The sequence below is a fragment of the Antechinus flavipes genome, chromosome 2 (assembly GCF_016432865.1).
Source record: "Antechinus flavipes isolate AdamAnt ecotype Samford, QLD, Australia chromosome 2, AdamAnt_v2, whole genome shotgun sequence".
Classification (NCBI taxonomy): domain Eukaryota; kingdom Metazoa; phylum Chordata; class Mammalia; order Dasyuromorphia; family Dasyuridae; genus Antechinus; species Antechinus flavipes.
Genome location: NC_067399.1, coordinates 614,301,893 through 614,329,891, shown reverse-complemented (window position 1 = coordinate 614,329,891; position 27,999 = coordinate 614,301,893). Strand labels below are relative to the sequence as shown.

At 42.6% G+C, this 27,999-nt stretch overlaps 2 protein-coding genes across 4 annotated transcripts; one reads left to right on the top strand and one right to left on the bottom strand.

The window, feature by feature from the left end:
• Window positions 1-8,032, top strand: AVPI1 (arginine vasopressin induced 1). 2 transcript variants are annotated; one of them, XM_051981813.1, is made up of 4 exons: window positions 1-240; window positions 2,751-2,834; window positions 6,261-6,546; window positions 7,144-8,032. In XM_051981813.1, exons 3-4 carry the CDS (start codon window positions 6,269-6,271, stop codon window positions 7,295-7,297), a joined length of 432 nt encoding a protein of 143 aa, XP_051837773.1. In that variant the 5' UTR covers window positions 1-240; window positions 2,751-2,834; window positions 6,261-6,268; the 3' UTR covers window positions 7,298-8,032. The 2 variants fall into 2 exon arrangements, with proteins under 2 accessions (XP_051837773.1, XP_051837772.1); XM_051981812.1 differs by lacking the exon at window positions 2,751-2,834 and having other exon boundaries at window positions 5-240.
• PI4K2A (phosphatidylinositol 4-kinase type 2 alpha) lies at window positions 7,720-27,973 on the bottom strand. 2 transcript variants are annotated; one of them, XR_007951163.1, is made up of 10 exons: window positions 26,492-27,973; window positions 21,548-21,748; window positions 17,396-17,527; window positions 16,782-16,935; window positions 15,648-15,709; window positions 14,164-14,263; window positions 13,451-13,584; window positions 12,954-13,013; window positions 10,186-11,554; window positions 7,720-9,922 (listed from the first exon to the last, which is right to left on the bottom strand). XR_007951163.1 is itself a non-coding variant. In XM_051981811.1 (9 exons), the coding sequence occupies exons 1-9, from the start codon at window positions 26,942-26,944 to the stop codon at window positions 11,393-11,395; spliced, it is 1,458 nt and encodes a 485-aa protein (XP_051837771.1). In that variant the 5' UTR covers window positions 26,945-27,973; the 3' UTR covers window positions 7,720-11,392. The 2 variants fall into 2 exon arrangements, 1 of the variants encoding a protein (XP_051837771.1); XM_051981811.1 differs by having other exon boundaries at window positions 7,720-11,554.
• Window positions 27,974-27,999: the final 26 nt, after the last annotated feature.

Here is a 27,999-nt window from a genome sequence, read left to right as displayed (position 1 = left end):
AAGGGGAGGAGGGACACGCCCCCTTCCCCATCGAGGCTCTGATTGGTCGCCGGGGTTCTTCGCGTTCGATTTTGGAACGTTTACCCTGGAGCTGAAGCCGAGGCTGGGGCTGGGGGCTGGCCTTATCCTCCGGCTCGGAGCCGTGTTTTTCAATGGAATCGTGCGAGTGAGCGGGGTCGCGGCGTTCCGACAGCCGAGCTTCCTGTCTGCCCCTTTCTGACCGCGTTCCCGCTGGCGGAGGTAAGAGACCCATGCACGGGGGTGGCTTGCGCCGTTGGGATCGGGGGGAAAGAGGAGCCGGCCTGGGCCAGACCCTCCGGAGACCCCCGAAAGGCAGGGCTCCCTCTGCGGCTTTCCGGCTCGGGCTCTCGCTCCAGAGTCCGCAGAGCTACTGGTCGGGCATAAGCGTCCTGGGCCGCCGGGCGTGCATTTAGACGTGGGCTGCGGAGGTTGTACTGTCATCGATGTCAGAAGAACCCCCCCCACACACCTTGTCCTTCCCTGAATCCTCGGCTCCGGAATCGGCGCGCAGGCGCTGCCCGGAACCCGCCAACTGCTGCGGGGTACAAACGGGGAGCAGACCCTGCTGAGGGAGAGCGTTTCGTCGGCCGCGCTTCTGAGGAAGCCGGCGGCGCGAGAGGGTGGAGGAGGGAGCCGCGGGGACTGTGCTGGGATGTCCGACCTTTACTCCGTGGTCCGATCTAAACAGACCGCTCCCGATTTCCTGAGAGAGTTCAAAGCTTTTCCTTGACTTGCTCCAGAGCCTTTTGAAGGGGAGGCTTATCTGGGCAGAAGCGAGAGGGCACTACCAGGAGATCTGAATCAGGTTCTCTGAAGAGTCTCATCTCCTCCACTTAAATCCCAAGCCCTGAGTGCTGGTGGAAACAATCTCGAGCCCCCCCGGGGACTTGTAGCCCAGGGCCCCGACCCCGAGCGCTCGAGGCTGTTCTCATGGCAGCAGTGAATGGCTGTCAAACCTCCTGGAGCCCATCAGGCGAGGCAAGATAGCCACCTTGCCCTCTCCCACACCTTCCTGTTCTTTGTCCTAGTTTCCCCAGTAACAAAGGAGTCTCCCCAAAGCCATTTATTTGAGTCCTGGTTTGCAGCCCGGCTGGCTAGGTTAACCTGAGGGGCCTAGCGGGCTCATCCCAGCATTTGGGAAACCAGGGACTTGGAGAACTAGCGAGGCTGCTGGGATCGTCTGCATTTTCCCACTGCATGCTGCTGCTCCTTAGTCTCAGAGGAGTGACAGCCTTCCCAGGAAATAAGAATTTTAACGAGTTCTAGATAAGAGAACCTAACAACCTGCTCCTCCCCCCATTCCCACCACAATCCACAATACCCCTAGAGACCCAGCAGTTATCCACACTTAGTACTGACCAAGATAAGATATCACACTAGATCAAAGCTGGACGGGATCTTAGGGGATTCTCCCCCTCCTCCTTTTTTAAAGGAGGTCACATACCTAAGGTCACACATGCACAACCTCCAAATTCAGGTACTCCAACTCCAAAACCAGCCTTCGCCTTGGGAGAAAGCTGAGGCATACTGTTTGATGTCTAAACATAATCTGCTTTTTCCTGGGGATGGGGAGTATATTGTTGGGAAGGGTGTGCCCCAAACCTGGGCAACGGAGCCTGTTCACACAGGCCGTTCCTAGGTAGCGACTCCCAAGCTGCCCATCCTTGATACTCAGGGTTTGGACCCAAGGAATATCACGCCTTCTGAGGCTCCCCCAAAGGAATCATCCATTCCCAATTTCATTTTAGCCAAACCTAGGGAAATTAAAGGACATGCCCAAGACCATGTAGCTAATTAAGGGTTGAACCTGGGCTCTCTCCCCAACATCACTCCGACCTTCCCAATTCAACTTATTGACATCAGTGTTTGTTCATGTTGTGAACACCCTAGGTTCAAAGTAAATGCGGCTTATTATGCAGTAAATGTCGCTGAATGAGCCCATCAAAGGCCTTCTGACTAATGGATGATCATCTGCCTTCTTTCCTACTGTTTTCCCATTTACATCTTGGGGAAAGCATATCTGTTTCATAACATGTTATATCCAAAAGCAAATTCTGAGGGTCAAAGAGATTGGGAAAAGAAAGGGAAAAAAAAAAAGATGTGAAAGATATTTTACTATTCAAACTATCTGCTATTTGCTCAGAGTAATATAGAGCGTGCACCTTGCAGACCCACAGAATGTAAACTTTTTTGTAAGTAAACTGAATGTTCATGATGCAAACTAAGACTACAGATGGTCAGTTAATGAGCATTTATTGGGTGCCTACTATGTGCCAAGCCCTGTGCTAAGTGCTAGGGATGCCAAAGAAAGGCATCTCCATGTTTCTCCATAAACACAATCAAATAGGAACAGGGATGGGGAGACAACATGTAAGTAACTATGTGCAAAGACAGATTAAATACCCACATTTTATAGCTAAACAAACTCAAACATCCTGATAGTATTCAATCTGGCCAAGGATTCTTGACAAAAAGAGGCTAATTTTGAAAGCCAGGCCTCCTACTTCTCATCCACTGTGCTAAAGAATCTGAAGTTAACTGCAGTAAGTTTTCATCTTGCACACAGGCACTCATTCAGAACAAATAACAATTTCTGGTCGGTGAGTATTCAGGAATGCTAGATCCCATTTAGTTTACTGCTTTTATCCTTCCTTGGAAGAAGGTGAGCTACTAAAAACCTTTGATGGGTCAATGATACTCCTGAATTTTTCCCCATCTCTGTTCCTTAGGATTTGAAAATTTCCTCAGTCTTCAACAGTCCCTAAAGCTTATCTGTAACTCCAACAACTAACACAGCACCCTGTACATAGCAGGTAATGAATGAATGCTTGTTGTTGATAATAATGGTATTTCTAAAAAGCAGAGATTCTAGACCTGATGCTTCTATTTTTTTTTTAATAGTAACAATTTTGCTTCTCAATCACCATGGGAGAGAAGCAAAGCTCTCAGAGACAGTACAGAGAAGTCACATGAGAGAAGTAAAGCTGGATGTGCATTTATTTTACCCCAGCAATGCTCAGATTTTACAAGAGGAACAAAGTGAATTTATGTGTACTTGTAATTGGACATTTGAAATGGGAGAGGAAAAATTGACATGTGAGAGGCAGTAGAGTGGAGAAGTAGGATTTAGGATAGGTTAAGAAAATTTACTTCACATTTAAATAGCATCCTTCACTAAAAATACAGCACCCTGTACATAGCAGGCAATGAACCAATGCTTCTTATTGATAATGGTATTTCTAAAGAGCAGAGATTCTATACCTGATGTGTTTTTTTTTTTAATAACAATTTTCTCAGCCACCATGGAAGAGAAGCAAAGCTCTCAGAGACAGCATAGAGAATAGTCATATGGGAGAAGTAAAACCGGATGTTCATTTATTTTACCCCCCACAATGCCCAGATTTTACAAGAGGAACAACAAAATGAATTATGTGTACTTGTAGTTAGACACTTGAAATAGGAGAGAAAGAACTGACATATAGAAGAAAGATGAGATGAAAAAGGGTTTAGGATAGGGTAAGAAAATGCATTTCACATTTAAATAGCATCTCTCATTAAAAGCAGAGCTTCCTAAACTTTTTCCACTCTTCACTCCTTTTCCCTTGAGAAATTATTACATGACGCCAGATATATAGTAGATAAAAGATATACAAATCAAACATTAATAAATCATAATTTTATGACTTCCATGTTGTTAGTCATGACCCACAGTTTAAGAATCTGGGATTAAAAGAATGAGGAAATTATGGCTCAAGGAAGTAATTTTTCACCCAAATATTAAATGTCTAAGGCAAGATCAGATCTTGGAACTTTTGAATCCAAGAATACATAATAACAACTCCGGGATTATAAAAATGGAGAAAATTCAGGATAGAATACAAAAAAAGACTGTGGCAATCAAATATCCTTCTTGTTAGGGTCATATCCTTATAGCCAGATATAGTATGTCTGACCCAAGAGAAAGAACCTAAAGGAGACTCTTACAATGTCCCTCCCCATCTCTCGGAACTCTAAAGACCCCAGACTCTATGATCACTTGTAAGCTTTCGTGAAGAACTAGGGCCTAGCCTGACAACTAGAAGATGAGAAAGTGACACAAGATTTTAGAAGAGTATTAAAACTCACCTCCATGGCAGAGATAGATATAGCTTCCATATTCCACCCCCTTACCACCCAGGCCAAGGTGATCTGTTGATGAAAAGTTTTATATGGCCCTCTAGTTCCAGACTGATAGAGCATTTCAAAATTTAGAAAGTTGAGATAGTGAGTAGGGGCAAAACTGGGACTTGAATCCAGCGGGGGCTCTTTCCACTCTGGATGTCCATTATCTCTATTTCATCTATGAGGAAACAAATTCAGAAACTAAATAACTAGCCATGGTCACAGGACTAGTATCCGAACTGAATTTTGACCGCAAGAGAGTGACCTCTCTCCTGCACATCCACCCCCCACTCTACATATTTGTAGGTCCCAAGGGGGCAGGGACTGTTTCATTTTTACTTTTGTCTGCCTCGTGCCTAGCCTAGTGCTTTCCAGCATCCTGCTATAATTAGGTATAGGATAGGTGTGTGCTAATTGATGGGTACAGAATTCTGATGGCCAAATCTTTCGATGCAAAACCCATGGCCAGCTTCTGGTGAAAACAGGCGGCTTTAGCCGTAGCTGGATCAGTCCAAATAGTCTCTCTGGAGAGCTTGCCCCTTACTGGGATAGCCCTTGAGAATTCAGAATTGCTTCCATGCCAGAATAAGACCTTTGTAAGAACAAAGTAAAACTGACCTGAAATCTATTTTAACAACTTTTCACTTTTGCTCCTTGAGATCCGAAATGCTGAATGCTCTGCAAGTTATTTCTGACCTCCAGTGATTATTATGGTTAATAATAATAGCTCGCATTTCTAAGGCACTTTTAAGGTTTGCAGCACACTTTTCCTCACAGTAAATGTGAGAAAAAAGAGGGCAGATTTATTCTACAGATAATTCTAAGTGATTCATCTATGTTAGGATTAAAAACAGAGAGTTAAGGTTAGAAATGGGAAACGAGAATTGGATTAGAGTGAGTTAAAGAGCCATAAAGATGGCCATATCTTGATCTTGTCTTCACTCACAAATGAACCACTTCCATAAACTCTTCAAGTGCCTTATCTTATCATAATCTACTTTCTGCCTCTGGTTTACAACTCCAGACCCTAGTCTTTGTCCCACATCTTCACCTCCTATATCACAGCTTCTTGGTTCTTTCCTAGGCCTTTCCCCATGCTCTCGTTACCCTCTCTATCTTTCCAAATCTTGATGAATCTTGGTGAATCAGTTCAATTCTATGCTGGCCTTTTCAGTCTCTTGTCTTATTGTGTAGATCTTGCCCTGGCTCGCCTAAGGCTTTGACCATACTCTGCCATCTCCTCATATATACTGGATAGAAAAAAATCACAAAACCATGTTTTCTTGGGTCCATTACAAATTTGTTAACATAACCTCACCTGGATTTTCACTGGGTAAAGGCAGTCCTTTTACATCTCCTTAACTCACTAGGGCACCTAGTGGATAGAATGCCAGCCCTCCCTACCCTATGCTGTTTCCTCTTCTTTTCATTTTATCTCCCCCTACATCCCAGCTTCCCAATTGTGGCTCAAGACTCCATGTGGAGCCTCCTAACTGAACGTGGGGGTTAGGAAATTGTGATTATCAGTAAATGTTCGATTTGTATGCCTATTGAATATACTTATATACCTGGGGTCACATAAAAACTTCTCAGGTGAAAAGGGATTCACATCTGGTGAAAAAGGCTTAAGCAACCCTGATCTGGATGACCTCTACCACTCTGTCCTCCTTTGTCCATCTCAAATGAGATGCCCCTCCTTGCCAAGGCAAATGGTCCACATGACTAGTGATACTACCCTGTATCCTCTCCAGCAGACTGGCCCCCTACTATATCGTCTCCCCCTTCTCCCAATCTCCCCTCACCACTGACTGCTTCCCTTCAGCCCAAGTCTCCCCAACCCCAAGAAATCATCAGGCCCATCTCTTCTGGCTAGTTCCTGCATTTGCCTGCAGTTGGTCTCATATTGCCCACCCCATCAGACTGTGAGCTCCCAATGCTCAGCATAGTGCTGGGCACACAGGTGGTGCTTAATGTTTGCTGACCGATCACACGGTTCTGGTCCAGCTCTGACACTTCCTAAGCGGGCAGGTGTCTTTGCCCCAAAGCTGACAGAGGCCTCGTGCATTTTCCTCTTAAAGAGCCAACGATGGGCACTCCGGCCTCTGTGGTGAGCGAGCCACCCCCTGGGCAGGCGCCCGCAGGAGTCCGAGGACGAAAGCAAGCCTCAGCCAACATCTTCCAGGATGCAGAACTACTGCAAATCCAGGGCCTGTTTCAGCGCAGCGGGGACAGGCAGGCCGAGGAACGGGCCCAGATCATCTGGGAGTGTGCCGGGGACCCCAAGGTGGCTGAAGCCTTGAGGCAGCTGCGCAGGAAGAGAAGGCGGCCACTGGGCCACTCGCCACAGCACTGCAGCCGACAGAGGTGGGTTTCTGAGGCTGGGCAGAGAGCGGTTGGGGGGCGGGGCTGGCGAGTAGAAACCTAGTCCTCCTAACAATGGGCAGCCTGGAGCCTCAGCCCGTGGTAGAGTGCCCTGGATCGCAGTGTGCTAATACGAATAAAAAAGGCTGCTTTCAGGGCTGGATAGCACATGTGCACAGAGTGTGTAGGTAAGTTCCCATGTAATGGATCACCACATATTCGTGTACATTTTTTCACGCTCTCCTTCTCACTGATGAAGAAGTGGAGACCAGGCTTTGAGAGGCGGTGCCCAAGTGCCTCTGCGAGGCACAATTTGAATCTGGCTCCTCCCGAAGCTCTCGGTGCTGCGCCACATCTGAGACACCAAGACTTGGGCCTAGACAACCACTGAGTGGGTCCATCATCAGACCCCAGCAGGGGGCATCCCTTGAGCCAGGAACAAGCCATCCCCTGCAGTCAGGTGCCAAAAGGCAGTAAGCCCAGGGGTGATGTGGGCAGCAAAGCCCTTCTGGGGCTCACATGGCCCTGGTGAGCTTTCCTACCATCCCTCTTCTCCACGAATGTAATGACTCAATCACTGTCTCTGCTTGTTCCTTACAGAGTACCAGAGGACGCTCCACCCGCTGACCCCTCAAGTGCTACCATGGAGTTGACCACCAATGGGCAGCACCTAAACCCAAGAACAAGCGCCAGGAACCGGCGGAGCTGGAGAAAGACAAGCCCCACGAGCTATCTCCATCAGATCAGACATTGACCTGTTGGGGGGGGCTGGGGTGACCCTCCCCAGGAATCCGGATGATTCCCCTGAATGGGTTCCTTTGAAGAGAGGGGAGGCAGGGAAAGAAGGGAGACCTGAGGCAGCCAGCCCCATCAGGGCAGACAAAGGTTCCAGCTGAGGGGACAGTTACTGCCTACCTACTCAGTTAGGAATGGGGGGGGGGGAGGGGCTGCTACTGATCTTTTCATTGTCTGGGAACTTGCTCTTCCCCAGAATGAGTGAGAGCATGAATCGCCCTTGGCATTAAACAAACCCCATCCTTCCAAACTAACACTAGAGACTAAACTACCCTCCTCAAGGTAGCTGATGGACCCAGGCTCAGGCCCAGGTTATTCCTAAGTCTTTAACCAGTAGTCTAACAGGCCCATCCCAAGGATATCGATAATAATTCATAGCACTTTAAGGTTTACAAAGCACTTTACTCACAACAACCCTTTGAGGTAGGTAGTGCAAGCATTATTATTCCCACTTTATAGATGAGGAAACAAAGTCAGCAAAGTTAAAAGACTTGCTCATGTTCATACAGCTAGTAATTGTCAGTACTGGAATTGAAACCCAGATCTCAGTTCTGGCTTCGGCACTCTTTCCACTACACCATGCTGCCTCTTTCTTTGCCTACCTGCCAAAAAGACAGAGGCAGAGAGTAAACTCTGGCTAGAGTTCCCTTGGATGGATAAGAATATTTAATAATAAAAATTTCTCAATGAAGAAGTATATTTGTCATGAAACTATTAAGGACTGATTGAGAGACTGGACTTTCAGGGATGTGGGACAAAGGGCCTGACAAACAAACTTCACATTTCAGGCAAGGTATCACTGCTAAGGATTCCAACTCAGTTATCTAGAAGACAGAAATGGAGGGCCCAAGTCACCTTTCTCACGTCACATAGATGAGGTCTTAAAAGAGAATTACAAAATCTTGGGGCCATAGTATGAGCTTTTAGAGTTAGACTTAGCATAATCAGTTAGATGAAATATCAAACTGGTGTAAACAATGAGAAGAGGGAGCTATTTCAGCCATGGACAAAGGGAGTCATCTTGCTGAAAGCAAATGTACACTAAAGAAATTGCAAAGAGCTTTAGGTGGCTGGGCACTGGAGGGCTAAGATCAGTAACTCCAAGTTCTGCACTCCCCTCAGATAAGATATGAGAGTTTTGTTATCATCTCTCTCTAACACAGATAACACATTTCCACTCAGGCCACCTCCATGGGAGGATACTTGGTTTACAAAGGATCTTCTCTCTAGTAATCTCCTTCACATCCACAGCCTATCAGGTACAGAGATACCCCGACCTGTGTAAGGTTACCCTCTAGTGGCCAGGAATGAAGCAAAAATAGGCTGCAGCACTTTGCTCTTTCAGCTTGGCTATTACTTTAAAAAATTAATCCTGACTACAAAACAGGTCTTGTTCAAGAACAATTTCCTCTTTGCTCTTTGCCCTAAAAAGCATCACTTTCCCCTCTACTAAGAAAGCCAGGCAAGGAAAGCTGGAACTGAATTCATGTTATTTGTACATCTGCATTGTTATAAATACATTACATACAGTTTCTACAGTGCATTAGAACAATACATGGGGGCAGCAGCAATCACAGTAACCAGGACTCCAATTCTTTTCTCTTCATTGCTGGGGGGAAGCCCCCTGCCAGCAAAAGAGAATCAGTTTGCACCATTCTATTCAGAAGACTCCTGCAGAATCTCTGGTTTCTTCCAGTCCATTCAGATTTAAATTTCTAGGAGCTGGGAAGAGATCCTACATTCTTATCACTTCCAGGGAATAGGAACTAATATCCTCCCCAGTCTCAATTTTCTTCTGATCCTCTTCTCATCTTAAACAGGAAAAACAATTTAAGGATTTAACCATCCCCATCTTAAATGTTCAAGGGTTCTCTCCATCCTCCTGGGGGAGTGAGTAAAGAGGGAACTTTACATATGCATGTGTATCTATAATAAAATATACACATCATAAGCAAAGATCATTTTCCTCCAAAAGGCCTTTTTAGCTTAGAGTTTGGAGCTCGATTCTAGTTTCCACAGAATTGGGCAAGTCAGCAATAGAAACCTCTAGTCTCTATGGGAATCACCCACCTTTGCAGTATAGGTCACTTATTTTCAAATGCATGTCACCCAGCCTGAGAATCAGGACAGGATTGCTGATTGGGATTGTCAGTGCTAGAGAGCTAGGTTGTCCCTGTCCTTGGGGCCATGCAGATGGACTTATGTACTCTTCCTAATAGAGAATAAAAATCCTATGGTTCTTCTTATCCTTGCCTCTGAGGAAGAAGAAAGTGGACAAGCTTTGAGGGCACTACCTTCTTTGGTTACTGGTCAAACCATCAAGATAATTTCTTTGCAAGGTTAATTCTGCTGTTTGTGATAGGGAGGACGCCAAAACCCACATAGTTGTAGTAGTATGATATGCCATCCTTAAAAAAAGAAGTCAATCACTGCAAGGAATATGCTGTATTCCACAGTACCATCAAAGAACCTTTGCATGGAAAGGAATCCAAGGTCTGGGCAAGGACAGCTGTTGGAGAAGTGGCCACTGAAGGCAGACCACTGGGGGAGGCAGTGAAGGACTCCTTCCTTTGGGGCTTGCTTTCTTTAAGAAAAAAAAAAAAAAAAAGACAAAAGTGTCTAACAGAAGGAAAGAGATGGAACAAAAAAATATTGCCATCACTTACTTCCTGCTGTTCTATTCTGAAAAGCATTGTTATACAATGAAAACAATGAAGGATTAAAATAAAATTCCTATTTTTTTTCTTGAACCTCCATACCTTCTTCCCCAGGAAAGGACAATAGGAACAGGATAGTGGAGTGGACGAGGCACTAATAGCCAGCAAAAGGAGGAACTTAAATCCTTACCCTAAGAGCCAAGGCCAGGCATGAAATGTAGGCAGGTTGAAGCAAATGGCAGAATAAGAAGCTTTCTCAAGGACGGGCTTACTCCTCTGAGAAAAGAGCTGGGAAAGAATTAAAAAGCCTAAGAACACATCAGGGGGCTGAGATTCAAGCTTGCTGAGGGAAAGGGAGTCTACTTTAGTTACTAGGGCCAAACACTCATGAAAGTTAGGGCTGATAGAAATATGGGGAAGGATGACAGATCAATTAAAGCAAGGTCCACTAAGTTTAAGCAGTTGTAAAGATAAGTCCACTAGGACTCCCAGTGAACACATCAGGCCATATGAGGAGCTAAATGCTGGGAAGGTGGCTCCATTTCATAATGACAAGTCTATCCACTCCTGCCTCTGCTTGAGATACAGCTGCCTAACAGGCCTGAGCTGGAGGGGTCAGGTCCACTGCAGGGCTAAGAGCCAGTAAGGTCCATGTGGCCTTAGACAAAGCTGCCTAAGGGCCTAAAGTTAAAATGGACTTCATAAAAATAAAAAGACAAACATGCCAGTAGATTCTGAAGCAGACTATCTGCCACTGGTAAGGTGAAAAAGGAAAAGAGGGAGCTTTCTAGTGGGCAGGAAAAGACAGCGTAAAAACTTTTCAGCTCACAGTCTCAGAAGTATTATCTAATTTGATGCACTGTGACACAATCTCTCACCTCCACAGTCTTTAGGACAAGAATACAAAGGGCACATAGGCTCTGAATCATCCAAAGTTATTTCTGAACTGATATAAAATGTTTTGTATGTTTTTGAGATAATGTTCTGTCAGGATATTGTGGCTAAAGTTTTGGAGTTATGTTTTTGTTTTTTTTTTTTCTGATGCAGAATATAATAAGTGATAGGGAACTGCAACAGAGAAGAGTATCTGGGATGATGCATTTCAAAACCCGCAGCTGGGTGAAGTTAGATGAGGTGCTCCTTCCCTAGTACCCCTACTGTTCCCCTGCAGAATTCTGACCTTACCCAGAATGTAAAAGGCAACACCTGGGACTAAGACTGCCCCAGTATGTCTGGTGGTGGTTCTCCCCATATTTTGCAAAGCTCTTTGGCTCTACTAGAGGGGGAGGGCTCTTAAGTATATGATTTCACCTGCTTCGCTGGCTTATCTCAAAAGCTGCTCCCCAGGCTCCCTCCCAGTCCCCAAGTCTGACACAGCATATCATTCGTCCGCAGGGCTACCACCAGGAGAAAAATGGCTTCCGGCTTTGAAAGCTCTGTGTGTAAGACTCGCTGGCGCTCCGTTGGTGGGACCGAGCTGTCTCCACAATCACAGGTGGCATCTGGACTAGATGAAGGGGGCTCTTATTGTCTTTCAGGGCCTGAGTTAGATTCAAGATCTGTAACAGAAGAAAAGAATTAGGTAAAAGGAAAGCCTGCGGGTTACTCTAGCCCTCATCTAAAGGGAGATATCTAAATCAACTAGTCCATCTAGTTTGTATAGAAGCCAACTGGAAAAGAGGGGAAAACCTTATTTTTCTATTGGGTTGCAACACCATCCCAACAATGATAAAGAAAGCATATTTCATTCTCCATGTATAATCTCACCTTTCATGAAGGAATGAATGAATGAAAATACATTTACTGAGCACTTAAAGTATACTAAGCACTGTGGCCACATAGAGATAAGCAAGGTTTGTGAATGCTCTAATCACAGACCTTTACCTTTTTACACTAGTACTCAATTTCTAGTTACAGAGGTGCAGATCTGAGCCAAGTATGTTGGCAAGCACACCTAGTAGGAGCAAGAGGGAGCGCAAAAAAGAATGTTCCCAAGCCTATTCAACCTACTGATAGTTTGGATTTAGTGTCACTCTTGTTCCACTTAGAACTACTACTGATTAGAAGGCAAAAAGGCTCCAGCCATTTCTTTAAACCAGCTAGAGGCTAAGATTTCCATAGGGAGGTATCTATCCTCTTAAGCCTAAGAACTGAGAAAGCCTAGGGATGAGATCTTTCAAATGCTTGTCTTGGAACATTTCTCCAATAGATGAACTTGAAGGACTAGGGAAAGGCCATATGCTATTTCCAAGACAGAGGCAGGTTCTACGCAGTGTTAACTTTTCTCCTGAAGCAATATTGAGTCTTAATAGGAACAAATTCATTTACCTAATTTGCTTGGTTCTTATGGTTTAAGAAATTATAAGGATTATATGTAATCTTAACCTCAATTGCAAAGTATTTCCTCTATCTTATTCCCAAAGAGAAACAGACACCAGTAAAACCAAGGCTTTATTTCTCCTGAGACACCTATGGCTTAGAAGTAAAGAAATATCTCAGTGCGGTTAGAAAATGCTTTTATGCCAGACAAAAGTTTGGGCATCTAATATTTCTAAACACGAAGGACCACTGCTTCTCAAAAACGTCAACACTGTTTTCTAGTCTCAAGTCTAACTGCTTTGCTGAGTTGAAAAACTCGTTGGTGTACAGTGATGTCCCTGTGTTTCTTCAGCTGCCTTTGCCCATTCTGACCAGGTGAAGGGGACTATAAGCAGAATAGAAAGGAAGGCAGGATGGCTGGTCCATGTGATACTGGGACTAATGAGGACAGATAGACAGATGGCCGGGCTCTGTGCTCATAAGGTGGTCTCCTATGTTGCTTGGTATATTAACAAATGGGTCATGAATCCAAAAAAGTGCTGGGAAATGCTAGCTAGTTGCACTATCATCATTGACACAGTGGCTAATCATCGCAGAGAGATCCTACGGAGAAGCCCTGAAGGGGCAGCCTGAGCCTACCTGTCCCCGCATGACAGCAATCTGCTTGTGAAACTGGCCCCTGTCAAAACCAGGATCTTTCTGTAAGAGAAACAAGAAGAAACATCCAAGTAGCCCAGCTCCTTCCACAGTTAGAAAGCTCTCACCAATTAAACACCCAAACTGGCCAAATGATAACCCACAATTTGTGCCCTGGTTCACAAATGGGAAGAAGGCAGATGGCCTATGCTGCCATTAACACAGACCCCGCGAGATCCCCGACACTCTCCCAGCAGAAGCACCGAGCGTACTCAGAGGTCCTTCCTTTCAGTGCCAGCCTGACTCCCCCTTTCTGGTTCTGCTCCTCTTGGGTTCTAATGCTGGAATCCAGGCAAGGAGATAGATTCAAGTAAGGTGTTAGTCGACTAAGAAATCCCATTTCGTAATGTCGGCTTCATCTTTTCACTTACACTGAAGCTGACTGGGACAGCCATATTTCTTTTCCACTAACAAATAAAGTTGAAATTCCTAAGGCTGACCTTGAAGAGCTCATACAGGTCCTCTTCCAGGTCCTTGATAAAGTTAGGATCAGATATCTTTGGAAGGATCAGTTCTTTGATTTCCTGGGAAAATGGAATTTTGGCTTGGGGTAGCCAAGCCCAATAAAAAGGATCTGAAAGAAGGGAAAAACAAAAGTAAAAATTCACCATTGGGAAAATTCTAGCTTGTCTGTATTTTCTTCCTACAAGAACACTCTAAGAAAGTACTGCATAAAAATATATATATTAAAAAAGAAAAAGAAAAAGAAAGTATTCCATTCAATAACACTTGGAGCATAAAAATAAAATTCACACTTCAAATGTAGAACTCCAAAGTAGAGAATTCCAACTAAAAGTATATTACTTGCCTATCAAACATGGATATGAATCTCCTGAAAAATCCAGGGTTTGTGCACCAACTTCATATTTCCCACTCCCTCTCAGAATATTGTCAATTATGGTTGGACAGTTATCACCTCTAGGAGGCTAAAGCAGGGGAAGAGAGCATAGCACTTCATCTATTCCAGAGAATCATAGGCCTTTCAGGGAATTAAAATTTTGGATTGAGAGATTACAATCAAAGAGGGTGTTTGGAGAGCTAGAGCAGGACAGTTTCTACAAAATGGGAAAGTCTTGCTGGTCTAGAAAAGGGAGAACATTTTAACTCTATGATTTCCAAGAAGAACCTGAACCACTATGGTCTTGGGACTTACACGCCCTCCAGGAGTCAGGATGCTTCAGAGGGAAAGCCAGCCCATTGTCTATGGCAGCCAGTTTGATAACAGGCTCCTTCACCACTACCCAGTCTGTGTCCTGGAGGGGAAGGGAAGGCTTATTACACAGGGATGCCCATTACCAATATCCGCCAGTCTCATCCCCTTTACATTGTAAAAATGGTTTTCTCACCTTATCAAGTCCATCCATCCTAGATATCACCCTTCCTCTTCAATTTATTTCTTCTTATTTATCATTTTATAATGGCTCCAAACTCTCACAACATTGTCTGACTATCTTAAAGTTCTAAGACTTTTTCCATCTTGTAAAAGCTTAGCAATCTAGGAACTACTTTTTCTCTAAGACAGGGCAATTAATGATCTAAACCCAATAGAATTCTAGCCTAAGAAGGAAAATTTAGAAATCATATAATTCAACCCACTCATTCTACAGATGAGAAAACTAGGGAACATAACAGGCAGGGGATCTGTCTGAGAGAGTCAGTCAGTAGTAGCACTGGGATAAGTGCTCAGGTCTCCAGTTCCCCAAACTAGTATTTTTTTCACAATATTATACCACGTCTCCAGAAAGAAATTAGGATTGATGCTTCTAAAAGGAAAAGGGCTCAAGTAAAGGAAATCAGAATCCTTAAAGTACATAGAGTAGAAACAAATTTTTAATTTACTTTCCAAGTTCCTGTTGTATAAGATTGACCCCAAATGTATTGCTGATTTCTATCATGGAAACACAATCATCGAGCAGAAACATCGAGCTCTTTCATGTGAAGTTCTACTTCATGAGCTCAATGGTACACAGAGCTAATTCACAGACAAAACTACACCTGCCTTCAGTGCCTAGCACTAATATTGACATCATAGTGTTCCAAACAGTTTGGTGGGAGTAGAATCTGGACACTTAAGTCCTGAGCCTCAATGGGGAGCCTTGCTGCTGACAGGAAAGAAGGATAGCAGGACAGTAAGTACAACAATCTCCTATATTTATTCAATGCAACTCAAGGCATGAGTTATTGGCTAATTGAGGTAAATAGGCAACCAGGATGGAGATCCAGAATGAGAGGAAGTGTGATTAGGAAAACAAGGCACTGATGATGAACTATGCCATTAAAGCTTTAAAGACTGCATTAGGCAACATATCTAACATATATAGCACTGCTTGCCATCTAGGGGAGGGGGTGAAGGGAGGGGAAAAATCGGAACAGAAGTGAGTGCAAGGGATAATGTTGTAAAAAAATTACCCTGGAATGGATTCTGTCAATATAAAGTTATTATAAAATAAAATAAAATTAAAAAAAAAAAAAAAGAATGCATTAGGACAGTTACCCTATCTGGCTCTCTTCCACCTAAACTGACCCAGATCCCTATCCATCTAATCTCCACTTGTAGATTTAAAGACCCCATGATTATCATGCTTTAAGAATTCTCTTCAAGGATCCTTTCTCTACCTGGGCTTCCTAGACTCTTACCCGGTAGCTGGAATTATCCATCGGACAATCATATTTGATCAGCCAATTGTCATTGCCTCTATCTGCAGAGAGAAAAATCAGGGGTCAGCAGGGAAAACTGCATGCCAGTTTAATAATGTGGTAGGAATAGGCAGGAGTTAAAGTCACTGCTTAGAATTCACCAGACTGACACCAATAATCTGGCGCCTAGGGAAAAGAGAAAAGTGTAATGTTCTGGTTTGCTTTCTGGAGGTCTCATAATCACCCTTGTTTTTAGCAGAATAATCACCACGAGAATAGTCAGGGATAAAGTCCAAAAGTCTTTATTGTCTCCTTCACGTGGGGCCTGGACTAGCTTTCTGGGGGACCTTCAGACAGGCCTTGGTCTTCATGGAGAAGTGAAGGAGGACAAGCCAGCCACTACGATAGTGGGAGATGGAATGTCTCTCTCCCAGTCCTTGTTGGCTCTTACATGCTCTATTATAATTACATCATCGGCGGTGTCAATCTTGTAGAATAGGTGTCAATCTCGTAAAACTATATTAAGTACTAAGTATATGTAAACTTGAGAATCATTATCTTAATTCCATAGTTAATACCTTGTTTCAAGTATGTTTCTCCAAAGTTCTAGCTCTCTACAGAAAAGAATCTTCTGTGTGGGGAGGGAAGTCGGCTGGGGGAAAGAGTTCTAGTACTTTTTATAGGCCTTTCCACCTCTATTAGCTGACACTGCATTCTGGTACAGTAATTTATGAGCTCCAGAAGAAGGCAGGGTACAAGTGTAATAAGTAAAGGCAGCTGCACTAACAGGCTACCTACCACCCATATTCAGAAGAGGCAGACATTCTCTTTCTTCTTCCATGTTATGATCTGTGCACCCAGATGCCTACTCATCTATCCCAACACCAGGGGTGAGAGCGTTCTGCTACAGGGTCTTTTATCAGTTTAGAAAATAACCTAAAAATGTCATATTGGAAAGATCCCTGGCTCATTTTAGTAAAGATTTTATTTCAAGACAGGGATCTCCCACTTAAGACACTCAGCAACCCCCAATCTTCTGAATAGATTAACCAGGTTATGGCATTTTCACCCCTTACAAATTTCTGTATCTGCATAATACAAAATGCTGGTATAGGGCACCCCACGGTAACTCACCAGTGTTTCGGATGATGTAATCTAGTACCACCAACCGCTCAAACTGAAGCAGCAGCTGCCGATTCGTGTTCTCAGGCAGTGAGTCTGCCTCAAATCGTCGCAGCCAATAGTCAGCATCCTTGTAGCCTTCAACAAAGAGCTGGAACGAACCAACCTGGCAGCAGAGAAGAAAGGCAGAGGTCAGAAGCTCTGAGAAGGCCAGGTGCCTATCACGGTCCTGAGAAATCGAGACACCAGAAGTTGCCAACCTTTCCAAAACAGTGTTGTCCTCTTCAGTATTTCATTTCCTTGAAAATGTGGAAGAAGGAAATTATAGGAGTGGCCACCTCAGAAACTATGCAAAGCCTACCCAGATGGCATGGCTGGGCTTGTTGGCAGAAGCACAGATATACCCCAAGGTGAACACTCCCCCCAACTTTCAAGCTTTCCAGCACTGAAATGAGGATAACAAATGGAATGAGCTCCCTATGTTCTTCCCAACTCCCCCTGCCCCACCCCCTACCCATAACACCTCCCCCCCCCTGCACTGCACTGAACACATCTCTCTGCAGAAAGAGAGCAGCTGGGCCAACAATCTGACACAAATGACAAAGGTCACTAAATCTGCTCTCTACCTTGGGTGGGAGCCCGATTCGGTTGAACCGCTGTCCAACTTTTGGCACTTTTTCTAGGGCGAGTCGCTTCCCCCTGGACTTCACTCGATCAATGGCACTGTAGTTGAAGGTCTCACTAGCCAGATATACTACCTAAAATAGAAAAACAAGAGATCAAATAAAAGGACAATCTGATCCCACAGATTCCTTGGATATTGGTAAGAGCTCAAATACACCTCTTGAGATTATGTATCGGAGAATAGCTCTTTCTATATAAGAATGTACAACAAATTCACATTTATAATAACATCATTGCAGGGCTTTCTAGCTCTTACAATATCAGTATGGTAGCTTTTCTAAGGAAAAAAAAACACAACAAATCATTTGATTCATATAAATTTCTGGGTGCAGATTAATGATTAAAAAAATTTCTCTAGGGGCAGCTAGATGGCACAGTGGATAGAGCACCAGCCCTGAAGTCAAGAGGACCTGAGTTCAAATATGATCTCAGACACTTAACACTTCCTAGCTGTGTGACCCTGGGCAAGTCACTTAACCCACCTGCCTCAGCAAAAAAAAAAAAAAAAAAAAAAAATTCTCTTAAAATCTCTTTAAAGTACATTAAAAATTTTCTGTTGCTTCTTCCTTGTAACAGTAGATATTTAAATATCAAAACAATTCTAATTCTCCTTGACTTGCAGATTGGAAAACTAAGGCAAATGACAAACAGCAGAAAGAATGATTTATCTAAGACAACAGCCAGTGACTTGGCAGTGATATGGTCTAATCTTCAAGACAAGATCCTGCCAATCCTCTTCCCCCAAATAGCTATATTTGTGGTCTCTCTTTGCAGTCCACTATTCTTTTTCCTTTGAGTAATTTAACTATCATAATTAAAAGTGAGGAGCAGCATGGTACAGGGCAACAACCACTGGATCTCAAATTGGGGGCCTCTGCCATGTGCACTGAGATCTTAGGTTTAATCTCTTGTTCTGTTTCCTCCCCTTGAAAATGAGGAGGTAAGACTAAATGAGTCAGTTTCTGTCCAACTCCAAATCCATGATCTTGTGAAGCCTAATTAGAATTCAGGAAGCTAAGGCCTAGATAATCCAAAGGTGGCCATTTCCATACTGACATGTTCACAAAGACTCCTATGCAAAGATTACTGTGACTGAGGGGTCTTCCAATCTTTGTTCTCAGCAGCTTTAGGAGATGGGGACTACTTTGTTTTAGCTAGAACATAAAAGTTTGAAAAAGAAAGTAATATGAAATAAGATTGGGAAAGTAGTTTGAGCCTGAGTAGGGAAGCTCTTGGATGCCTGAGTCAGGAAGACAATGAAAGTTTTTGAACAGAAGAGTAACATGATCAAAATGGTTCACTTGGAAGATTATCTAGAGAAAATTATGTGAAGGAAGATTGAAAAGGGAGATCAATTAGGGGCTAAAAGAGCAACCATTAGAATTTGTAGCTCAAAGGGAAAAAATGCAAGAATAAACCAAAGTTCTTAGAGTAGATACTAAAAGATGGAAACAGATGAGAGTAATACTATGGAGTAATCAAATATAATCAAATACGAAGATCAGGTTAGGAGTTTAAATAAGGACCTGGGAAATGATGATGATATAATTTAAAATGTTAAAAATGGTAACATGTTTAGGGGAAATAATAAATTCAATTTTAAGCATATTGAGTTTGAGATGTTAGTGGATCAAGTAAAGATATCTAACAGACAAATAGAAATGGAAAACAGAACATATCACATTTCCAAAAACCTACTGCCTTTCTTATTTATTGATTTTCTATTTCTGCTGAAAAATACTGGTATATTTCAAGTCATTCAGAATCATATTCATCTTCATTTCTATTCTTTTTCTTTGACCTCACATATCCTATCATTTGATAAGTCTATCTTTACAGTATTTCTCACATCCAATTCTTTCAATATCCATTGTAACCATGCTAATTCAGGCCTTTCCCTCTTCTGAGGAAAAGCTAAAGGACAGAGATAAAAATTTAGGAGTTATTTCCATAGAGGAAATAAAGAGTATGGCCTATAAAAATTAAGAGTAAAGAAAAGAAAACAAAGAAAGATCAGTTATAAAGGCAGACTTCCATGCCAGAAATACCAAGAGCCAGAAAAATATCTAGGGAGAAATGGTCAATAACTGTCAAGAGCTTCAGAGACAATAACTGAAAATAGGAACCTAGATTTAGTGAAAAGAAAGTCATTACTGAAAATGGAAAAAGCTGTTTCAAGTAAAAGGGATGGAATCTAGATTGAAAGGGACACAAGAATGGGTGGTGGAAGGTGAGCATATGGGAGGCAGTGAGAATGGACTATTCACTAGAATTTTGGTAAAGAATAGGGACAGATAGAAGAAGTAAGAAGGACTAGAAAGGTCATGAGAAGAAGTTTGTTTGATTTTTACAATTGAGAGGAAACCTGAGCATGTATGAAGATGGAGAAAAAGACTGAAGATGTATGAGAACAAGAGGATGATTATCAGACCAAAGGCACAAGAAGGCGTAGGAATAAAACTGAAGATATAAGTGGAAAAGCTAGCCTTGCTTGGCAAGGAGGATTAATTATTCTTATGAAACAAGAAGGAAGAAAAAGATAAGTACTGACATTGTAAATAACATGCTGGATACTAAAGGCTATCGATATACAAGTATTTGAAAATCAAATTTTAAAAATGTAAGCTCTCTGAGAGCAGATGTGTTGCTGTCTTTAAATTCTCAGTGCCTCACACACATCAGGGGCTTAATGGCTATTGAAATGAATATGAAAGCATTCTGTAAATCATAAAACATTAAACAAATGTAAGGCATAGAGATGGTGTTCAGACCTACATTAAACATATTCATCATGAAAACATTTTAGGATGTTTAATATTAATCTTTGTATCCCTGGTACCTAAAATGGGGCTTGGCACATTGTTATGACTTAGTATTTGTTTATAGAACGAAGTTTAGATGCCTATGAAACAAAGCTTGAAAACACTACAATGGATATCCTCATCTATGAAGAACTTTACACTATGGCAGGAGTTAATACTTTGTTGCTCTCTGCTTCATAATATTTCAAGGAAAATCTTAAAAATAAGTATCCCTGCCTTGAACTCCAAAGATAAATGAGGCAGTTTCTTGATTTGTATCGGTGAATCCCATAATTCATGAGAGTCTAGAGACAGTCATTGACTTATCTTAAGGCACTATAATAGTTTTTCCTTCCAAGAGCTATTGCACTTCCCTAGCAATCAGTGATCATAATCCAAATGAATTATAAATTGTTTTTGTCCTTCTCCACATAAAATGTCCTTATTAGGAGTCACACATTGGTCTTGAGATGCCATTCAGCCTTTAATCCTAGGAAGTTTAACAGGCTCAGGAAAACATTCTATAGTCTGAATTTGGATAAATATGAAAAACACAAAGAAATATGGAAAGATATTTACATATGTAGTAATTATAACTACACAGAACGAATTTCACAAGTAAAAAGACAGAGAAGTGACTACAAAGGGACATTCATAACAAATAAGATATTATTTTGCCAAATTTATAAAAACACACACATGTACATACAGATGCAATTACCTCTCTTTCTTTCTCTCTATATGTACATTTTCCTTTTAGGAAACAAAAGTTTGGAATTTTATGTTTTATTCTTTAATTCTTTTATGCATTTTTGCAGAATATTATATTAACATTTTATATTTATATTAAAAGTTTACATTAAAATTATGTCCAAAATTTTAAAAAACAGATGAGATTCAGAGAATTTGTTTTGAGCTACAACTGTCCTTGGAAATTCCTTGTATAGTACAGGCAATTTTACTCATCTCTTTAGCCAGTCTTCCAATCAATTCAGAAAGAACTTTAAGGGCTATATAAACTAAACCTTTCCTAAAGTTCCCTAAATCATAGTCTAACCTGAGCATAACACTAACAGCTCAATTAAATGGTACACTCTGGACTGTATCTGAATTTTTAAAATGGTTATAGGCATTCAACAAAACTTCTAGAATCTCCCAGGATCTAGGAGAATGTGCTACAGAAATTTCCAGAGTCACAGACAAATTAGGAAATGGGTAGTCCTCATAGTGACTACTCTCTGTAACACCATGAACCGATAAAGTTTGGATATTCCCAAGGAATCCCTAACTTACCTTAGTACGGGGTACAATATTGAGTTCCAGTTTTTGGTCCACCAAACTGGCCCCTGCTTCTGAGAGATAACCCTGATTGAGGACAAGACAATCACGGCCAAAGCAGCAGGGGCAGCACAGTTTCTGCAGCCATTTGGTCCACTTGGGGTTAAGGTGCCCATATGGCTCTTCATTCTTGGGTTTGAAGACACCAATGATTTTCTACATGAAAGAGAAAAACAAGTAATGAGGGAGAAGAAAGTAATAAAAATGGATGGGAAAACAAAGGAAAAGCTTCACACAGTCACCACATAGAAAATAACAACTTTGTCTCTACGGTAACTTTGGGAAAGAATTTTTTTTCCTTTCCATACGTTGGCCCTAACTCAATAACTTTTTATCCCAATCATTGCCTTTGCCTACAAGCTGTTCCAAATCACAGGACAAAGTTATATACCTCCACAGAAGACCTAGATAGTGTAGTAGCCAAGTATAGCTTCAGGCAACAGTCACTCTCTGTTAGCAATCTTTTATAGCTTCCTCACAGCAAAGGTAAGATAATCACATTAACATGATTCAACTTCTCAATCTTATAGCAGTTATTATCAATTGGATGTGCACTCAGTACATGTTAAACCAAAATAACAAAGGTATCTTTTAATAAAATAAATAAAATCTTTCTCCTACTTGCTAATTTCCCTTAACAATCTTACTACTCCCTCCAAAGGATATTAATTTCCCTTTAAAATGAAAAGCAAACAAAAAAATAAAACCTTTTGAAAGTAACAACAAAGGAAATACCCTAAGAAGGAATCACAATAGTGACTGAAATGACCTATTATTAGGCCCCAATGAAGACCAAATTCATTTCTTATAGACCCGTGGAACTATTTAGTGCACCACTGTGCTCCAGGGCTCCTGGCACCTAGTGTTTCTGCAACTAAATGGATACTTGCATTCCATGCCATCTTGAAGTTTCTCTCACTGCGGATGATCCAATAGGTCTATTAACATTTTGAAGCTCTTTTTTTCATTTACTTCAAAATCACTGTTCCCTAAGTTTCAGTTCAAAGGAGAGAAAAAGTAAATATGCTGACTTAGTTTTTTAACACAATGATTCACTGTCAAATCATATGATTCTTTTTCTTTCCCCTCACCCTCCCAACCAACTCAAGATAGTCTAAGTCATAGGATTTTTTTATGTCTATGTCATTTCCTGAGAAACAAAAACAAACAGACAATGCAATAACGACTCACATTAAGAGTTGGCAAGGTAACTAACTCCATCAATAGCTACCCAATCACAGAAGCAATTCTTGCAGAAAACCAAGCTGACTCCGAATTTAGGAAGGCAGGAAGGGCACAAACTTTTCCTATATCCTCCAAAAAACCCATCAGTTTAAAAAAAAATTACTGGAAGGAAATATATAACTTCTTATACAAATTCCTCTTTCATTTGTAGTCATTCCCAATCTGGCTGAGATCTATCTTTCCAAACTAATTTCACATTATTTCCTTTCATGCCAACTGGCCTACTTACTTTTCCCTACACATGACATTTTTACTGTTTCCATGACTTTGCACACTCTATTTCCCACGCCTGGAATGTTCTCCCTCCTCATCTCCACCTCCTAAATTCCCTAACTCCATTCAAGGCTCAGTTCAAGTTCAGCTTTTTAACTGAAGATCTTTTCTGATCTTCTTTAGTATTTCCTTTCTCTCTCTCTTCAAAATGTTATTTATTTTGCAAATAGTTTGCATTTATTCATCCATGAACTTATTGCTCCCCTTCAGGAGAATGTAAACCTACTTGAAGGCAAAGGATATTTTTATTTTTGTCTCTCAAACTCTAGCATGGTATAGTTAGTGGCACATAACAGGTGCCTGAATTAAACTAAATTTACAGTGAAACTCCTCCAAATTAATGGTGTATATAAAAAGGGTCACTAAGTTAAGGTACAAGAACAAAAGACTTATTAACATTCCATTGCTATACGTCTATCAAAGGAAAATGTCTTTCCTCACTTACCCTATTCTACCATCCCAACCACCTCCAAAGTTCTATGGGTCAGAAACCGGCCTAGATTTAACAGTGACACTCTGGTATGATTCCAAGAAGCCCTAGGAAAGCTGAAAGATCAAAACTTACTTGCTCAGGGAAGAAATAGCCTAATGACCTTTCTGCAATTTGTTTGAGATACAAGGAATCATTAAGCTAGTCCCCTAAGAAATGAGGACCAAGTAATTCATACCAATTGGGGCTAGAAGAAAACTGGTGCTACTAAGGATTAATTATTTCTACTTTTAAAAAGCAGATCATTGAAAGTCAACATCAACAAAGAAATAAGACCTCTCTACCATGCCAGGAATATTATTCTCCCACTGAAAAGAACAATCATCAACACACACACACACACACACACACACACACACACACACACACACACACAATTTCCAATATGGAAAAGTGAAAGCAAATCAAAAGATCAAAGAGTTAGTATTGAAAGGGACCTTGGAGACCATCTTGTCCAACTCTTTCATTTTATAGATAAGGGAAACTGAGGCCTACAGAGGCTAAGTGACTTGTAAAGGTCACAGAGACATCAGAGGTAGAATTCAAGCTCAGTTCCTCTGATTCCAAATGCAGGACTCTCTCCACTGCATTACAACGCTTCTTCAGATTTGTAGGCCATCAAGACTAACCAACAAGCAACTGAGATTTTGGCGAATGTTGTATTAATTTGTGAAGAAAGGCATGGTGTTATTAATTTGTTTACTAGACACACACACACACACACACACACACACACACACACATATATACATGTGCACAGAGAATATGCGTATATTTTGACATTCACTTCATTTGGACCTAGTTACTGCAGGTCATCATGACATCTTCCCAGGCAAAGCCTCTGGACCTTATAGCTCAGGTACAAAGGTAGCAGTCTATTTATCAATTAGGCCAAATAAACAGATCACATTACTGCTACCTCCTCTGTCAGAGCACCAGATCATTTTCTTAGCTGACCTGGTTCACTTCCATTAGAATAATAGTGTTTTAAAAAAAAATCTTTCTATTTCTTTCTCTACCATACAGAAGTATTTTCCAGTTCCCTCACACAAACAACAAAAAAAGAATAAAAAAAAAAAACTTAAAAAAAATTTTTAGTTCTTATCTACTTTCCAAATAACAAAAATAATAAAGGAAGATAGTATGGCATAGAGATCAGAGGACCAGCACTAGAAACAGGAATACATGGGTTGAATCCTATTTCTGATACATGCTACAAGCAAGTTATTTAACTTTCCGGGCCTCAGATTTCTCTTTAGAAAAACAAAAACTATGACCTACTTTAAATGACATGTGAGAGATCTTAATTCACTCTTGATTTATGATCCTAGGTCTCTAAGACTTTCCTGTGTAGGAGGTCCTACAAAGGAAGAGCTCACAGGTCTAGATAGAAATAAAAAATATAAAGATGATAGTAATTTACTGCCATCTAGGTTACTGGATATCTCCTTTAGAACTTAAGATCATTGAGAATAAGGACTGCTGCACTCTTTGTACGTATATTCTCAGCTATTATAGAAGCAGCTAGGTAGTGTAGTGGACAGAGCTCTGGGTCTAATATCAGAAGATCTGAGCTAAAAATGACTTCAAACCCTTACTAGCTATATGACTCTTGGCAAGTCACTTTTCTCAACTATAAAATAAGGATAAGAACTTCTACGTCTCAAGGTTGGGGTAATATGGATAAGGCATTTCCAACAGTGTCTGGAACATAATTGGCAATGTACAAATGCGTGTTTCCCTTTACCTTCATGACCAGCATAGAGCTGGCACAGAATTACGTTGTTGATTACTTCTCAAAGTAATAGACTACCCCTTTGGAGAGGTCAAACACTTTGACTAATTAATATCACTCAGAAATGGACACCATTCTTCACTATTCACCCAAGGGAGCAGGTATCAATGCTATCAATTCTGCTACCTCAAACTGATTCTAATATTCTTGTAATCACTCACACCCATAAATTACAAGGGAATACTTGGAATGCTTGGGCAGGGCCTCTATGAAATCTCCCTGGAAACAAGTGGGTCAGATAAATGACCAGAAGAATTAGGACAACCAAAGTAGGAATCATATATTTACATCACAGCCTAACCTAGTCATCCAAACCTCAGAACTCTTCTAAAGAACTAAATATCAATGGAGTACAGGAGTTTGAAATCTGCTACCCATGATTTTATTTAAAACAGAGAAGCTAGATTGTTTTTCAGTAAGTCATCTTGAATTAATTCTTAAGAGGCTGTTTTTACCAGTGACACCTCTGATAGGACTTAACTCGTGGCCTAAATTACTGTTTATTTTTTCATTAGTATAACAGCAAGAGTTGTGGGCAGATAGTCTTCTATACACATTCTGCAGACTTTACTTAAGTAAATCTGCATCTTGCCTAATGGGACAAAAAAAACCAGTTCCCCTCTGGCTCGGAGAGAGACACGGAGGAGGAAAGCACCTGACAGCCCCGTGTTCTCCAAGTCTCCATATTCTGAAATGAAGCAAGCTAAGAAAGCTTTGCATCACTTTCTCGGAGAATTGCGCAAAAAGCACTTCCAATGACGAGGCTACTGGCAAGGCCACGCACTCTGCCATCAGCACCTGCAAATGTCCTGGAGACAGACTCGGGAGACAGGCTTTTGGGAATCCCGAGAGGCACCCCGAGGGGACGCGGAATGCGCACCTGAGGGAGAGCCCGGCCGAGGTTCGGAGGCCCGGGGTCGGCGGGCTGAAACGGCAGGACGGCAGCATCTCCTGCCCCCGTCCTCGCCCCGCGGACCGGCTCCCCGCACCCTCCGTTTCCGCTTTCATTTCCTGGCCACCTCCAATCGGATTCCGATTTGCTTCTAAGTTCCCCGGCCCGCCCCAGGTTCGCGCACCTCCCTGCCCCCGCGCTCACCCCCTGGGGGTCCTTGACGAAGTAGCTGCCGCTGGATCCCTGGTAGATGCGCTCGGGGTAGATGCCTCGCTCGCTCGCCAGCTCCGCCAGCCGCACCACTTCGCCGAACTCGGGGTCGTCCGGGAACTCGTTCCGCTCCCGCTGGGCCTGCGCCGCCTGCGCCGCCGCGTGGGCCTGGGCCGCCAGGGCCTGCGCCTGGGCCGCCACAGCCTGGGCCTGCGCCTGGACCGCAGCGCCCCGCGCCCCGCCCGGGCCCCGCTCCAGCAGTGGCTGCCGCTCCCGGTCCCGGCACGGGGAACCCGGCGGCGACGGCCCCAGGCCGGACGCCGGCACTACCCGCACCACGGCCCCTGGCACCTGAGGGAAGTGAGCGCCCGGGCCCGGGCCCGATGGGAACGTGTAGTCCGGGGGGTGGGCCCGCTCCGGGGACACCAGGGGGCTAGTTTCGTCCATCCCTGAGGCGGCCGGCTCCCGGACGCGCTTGGCTCTGCGAAGCCCCGGCACCGGACCAATCCGCGTCACTCCCCGGCTAACCCTGCCCCGCCCCCCGGAAGCCCCGCCCCCTTAGAGCCCTGTTTACATGGTGACGAGAAGGGACGGCCTCTCACGCGAACGCTGACCAATCAAGATGCGCTCCGACGCAACTACCCTCCCCCCTCCCCGACCCCCACCCCCACCGCTCCTTTCGACCGTCATTCAGCCCCTCGTTGGGGCTGTACTTGTGCGCAGGTGCAGAGTCTCATTTTTATACTTTTTCCTAAGACCTGACAGAGACCCCGCTGCGGTTCTCGCGCCGAGTACTGCCTTCACGCTATTATTATTATTCACAATTGAGTGCGAGCTCTTTGAGGGCAGAGAGGTCTTTTTCATTTATTTTATATATTGTGTGTATATACATGCAAATATATATATGTATATACAAATATGTACACATACACACCCATATATATTTTATTCCCAAGTACATAACAGGCATTGCGTAAATGTTGACTGATCAATTATCCATTGATTACATACTTCTTGGTGACTGGTGCTTTTTGTCCCTCTTCAGTTTATCACCCATTTAGCCATCTGCTCTTTCTCAGAGCGCCCTTTCACTGTGTCATTCCCTTTCTCAATCAATAAGCTCACTAGGCACCCACAAACTCCTTTTTTATGCATTTAAATCTCTTCACCACCTGGTTCTAATTTACCTTTCTAGCTGTATCCTAAGTTTCCCCTTGAGACTCCTTGCTGTCCAGCCAAACTGGCTTGCCTGCTGTATCTTACATATTTCCGTTCCAGTTACTATACCTTTATACAAATCTCCTTTCCCCATGTCTGAAGTTCATTCCCTAATGGACTTCTGCCTCCTTCAAACTCAAATGCCACCTCCCCACACATCCACTTCCAAGCCTCCCTCCAAAATTATCTTGTGCCCACATTGATTATATTTTGTATTTATTTATATGTGTACATGTTGTTCCCCTATATAAAAAATAAATTTCCTGAAATCAAGAACTGTTTTT

Bases quoted from the DNA above. Each gene is read 5' to 3' on its own strand.
- AVPI1 (XM_051981813.1), top strand. From the start codon at position 6,269: ATGGGCACTCCGGCCTCTGTGGTGAGCGAGCCACCCCCTGGGCAGGCG. The intron at 6,547-7,143 runs GTGGGTTTCTGA...TGTTCCTTACAG, and splicing joins CAGCACTGCAGCCGACAGAG to AGTACCAGAGGACGCTCCAC.
- PI4K2A (XM_051981811.1), bottom strand. From the start codon at position 26,944: ATGGACGAAACTAGCCCCCTGGTGTCCCCGGAGCGGGCCCACCCCCCG. The intron at 21,749-26,491 runs GTGAGCGCGGGG...TCTTTCATGTAG, and splicing joins TCGTCAAGGACCCCCAGGGG to AAAATCATTGGTGTCTTCAA. The intron at 16,936-17,395 runs GTAGAGAGCAGA...CTCTGCTGCCAG, and splicing joins GAATCGGGCTCCCACCCAAG to GTTGGTTCGTTCCAGCTCTT.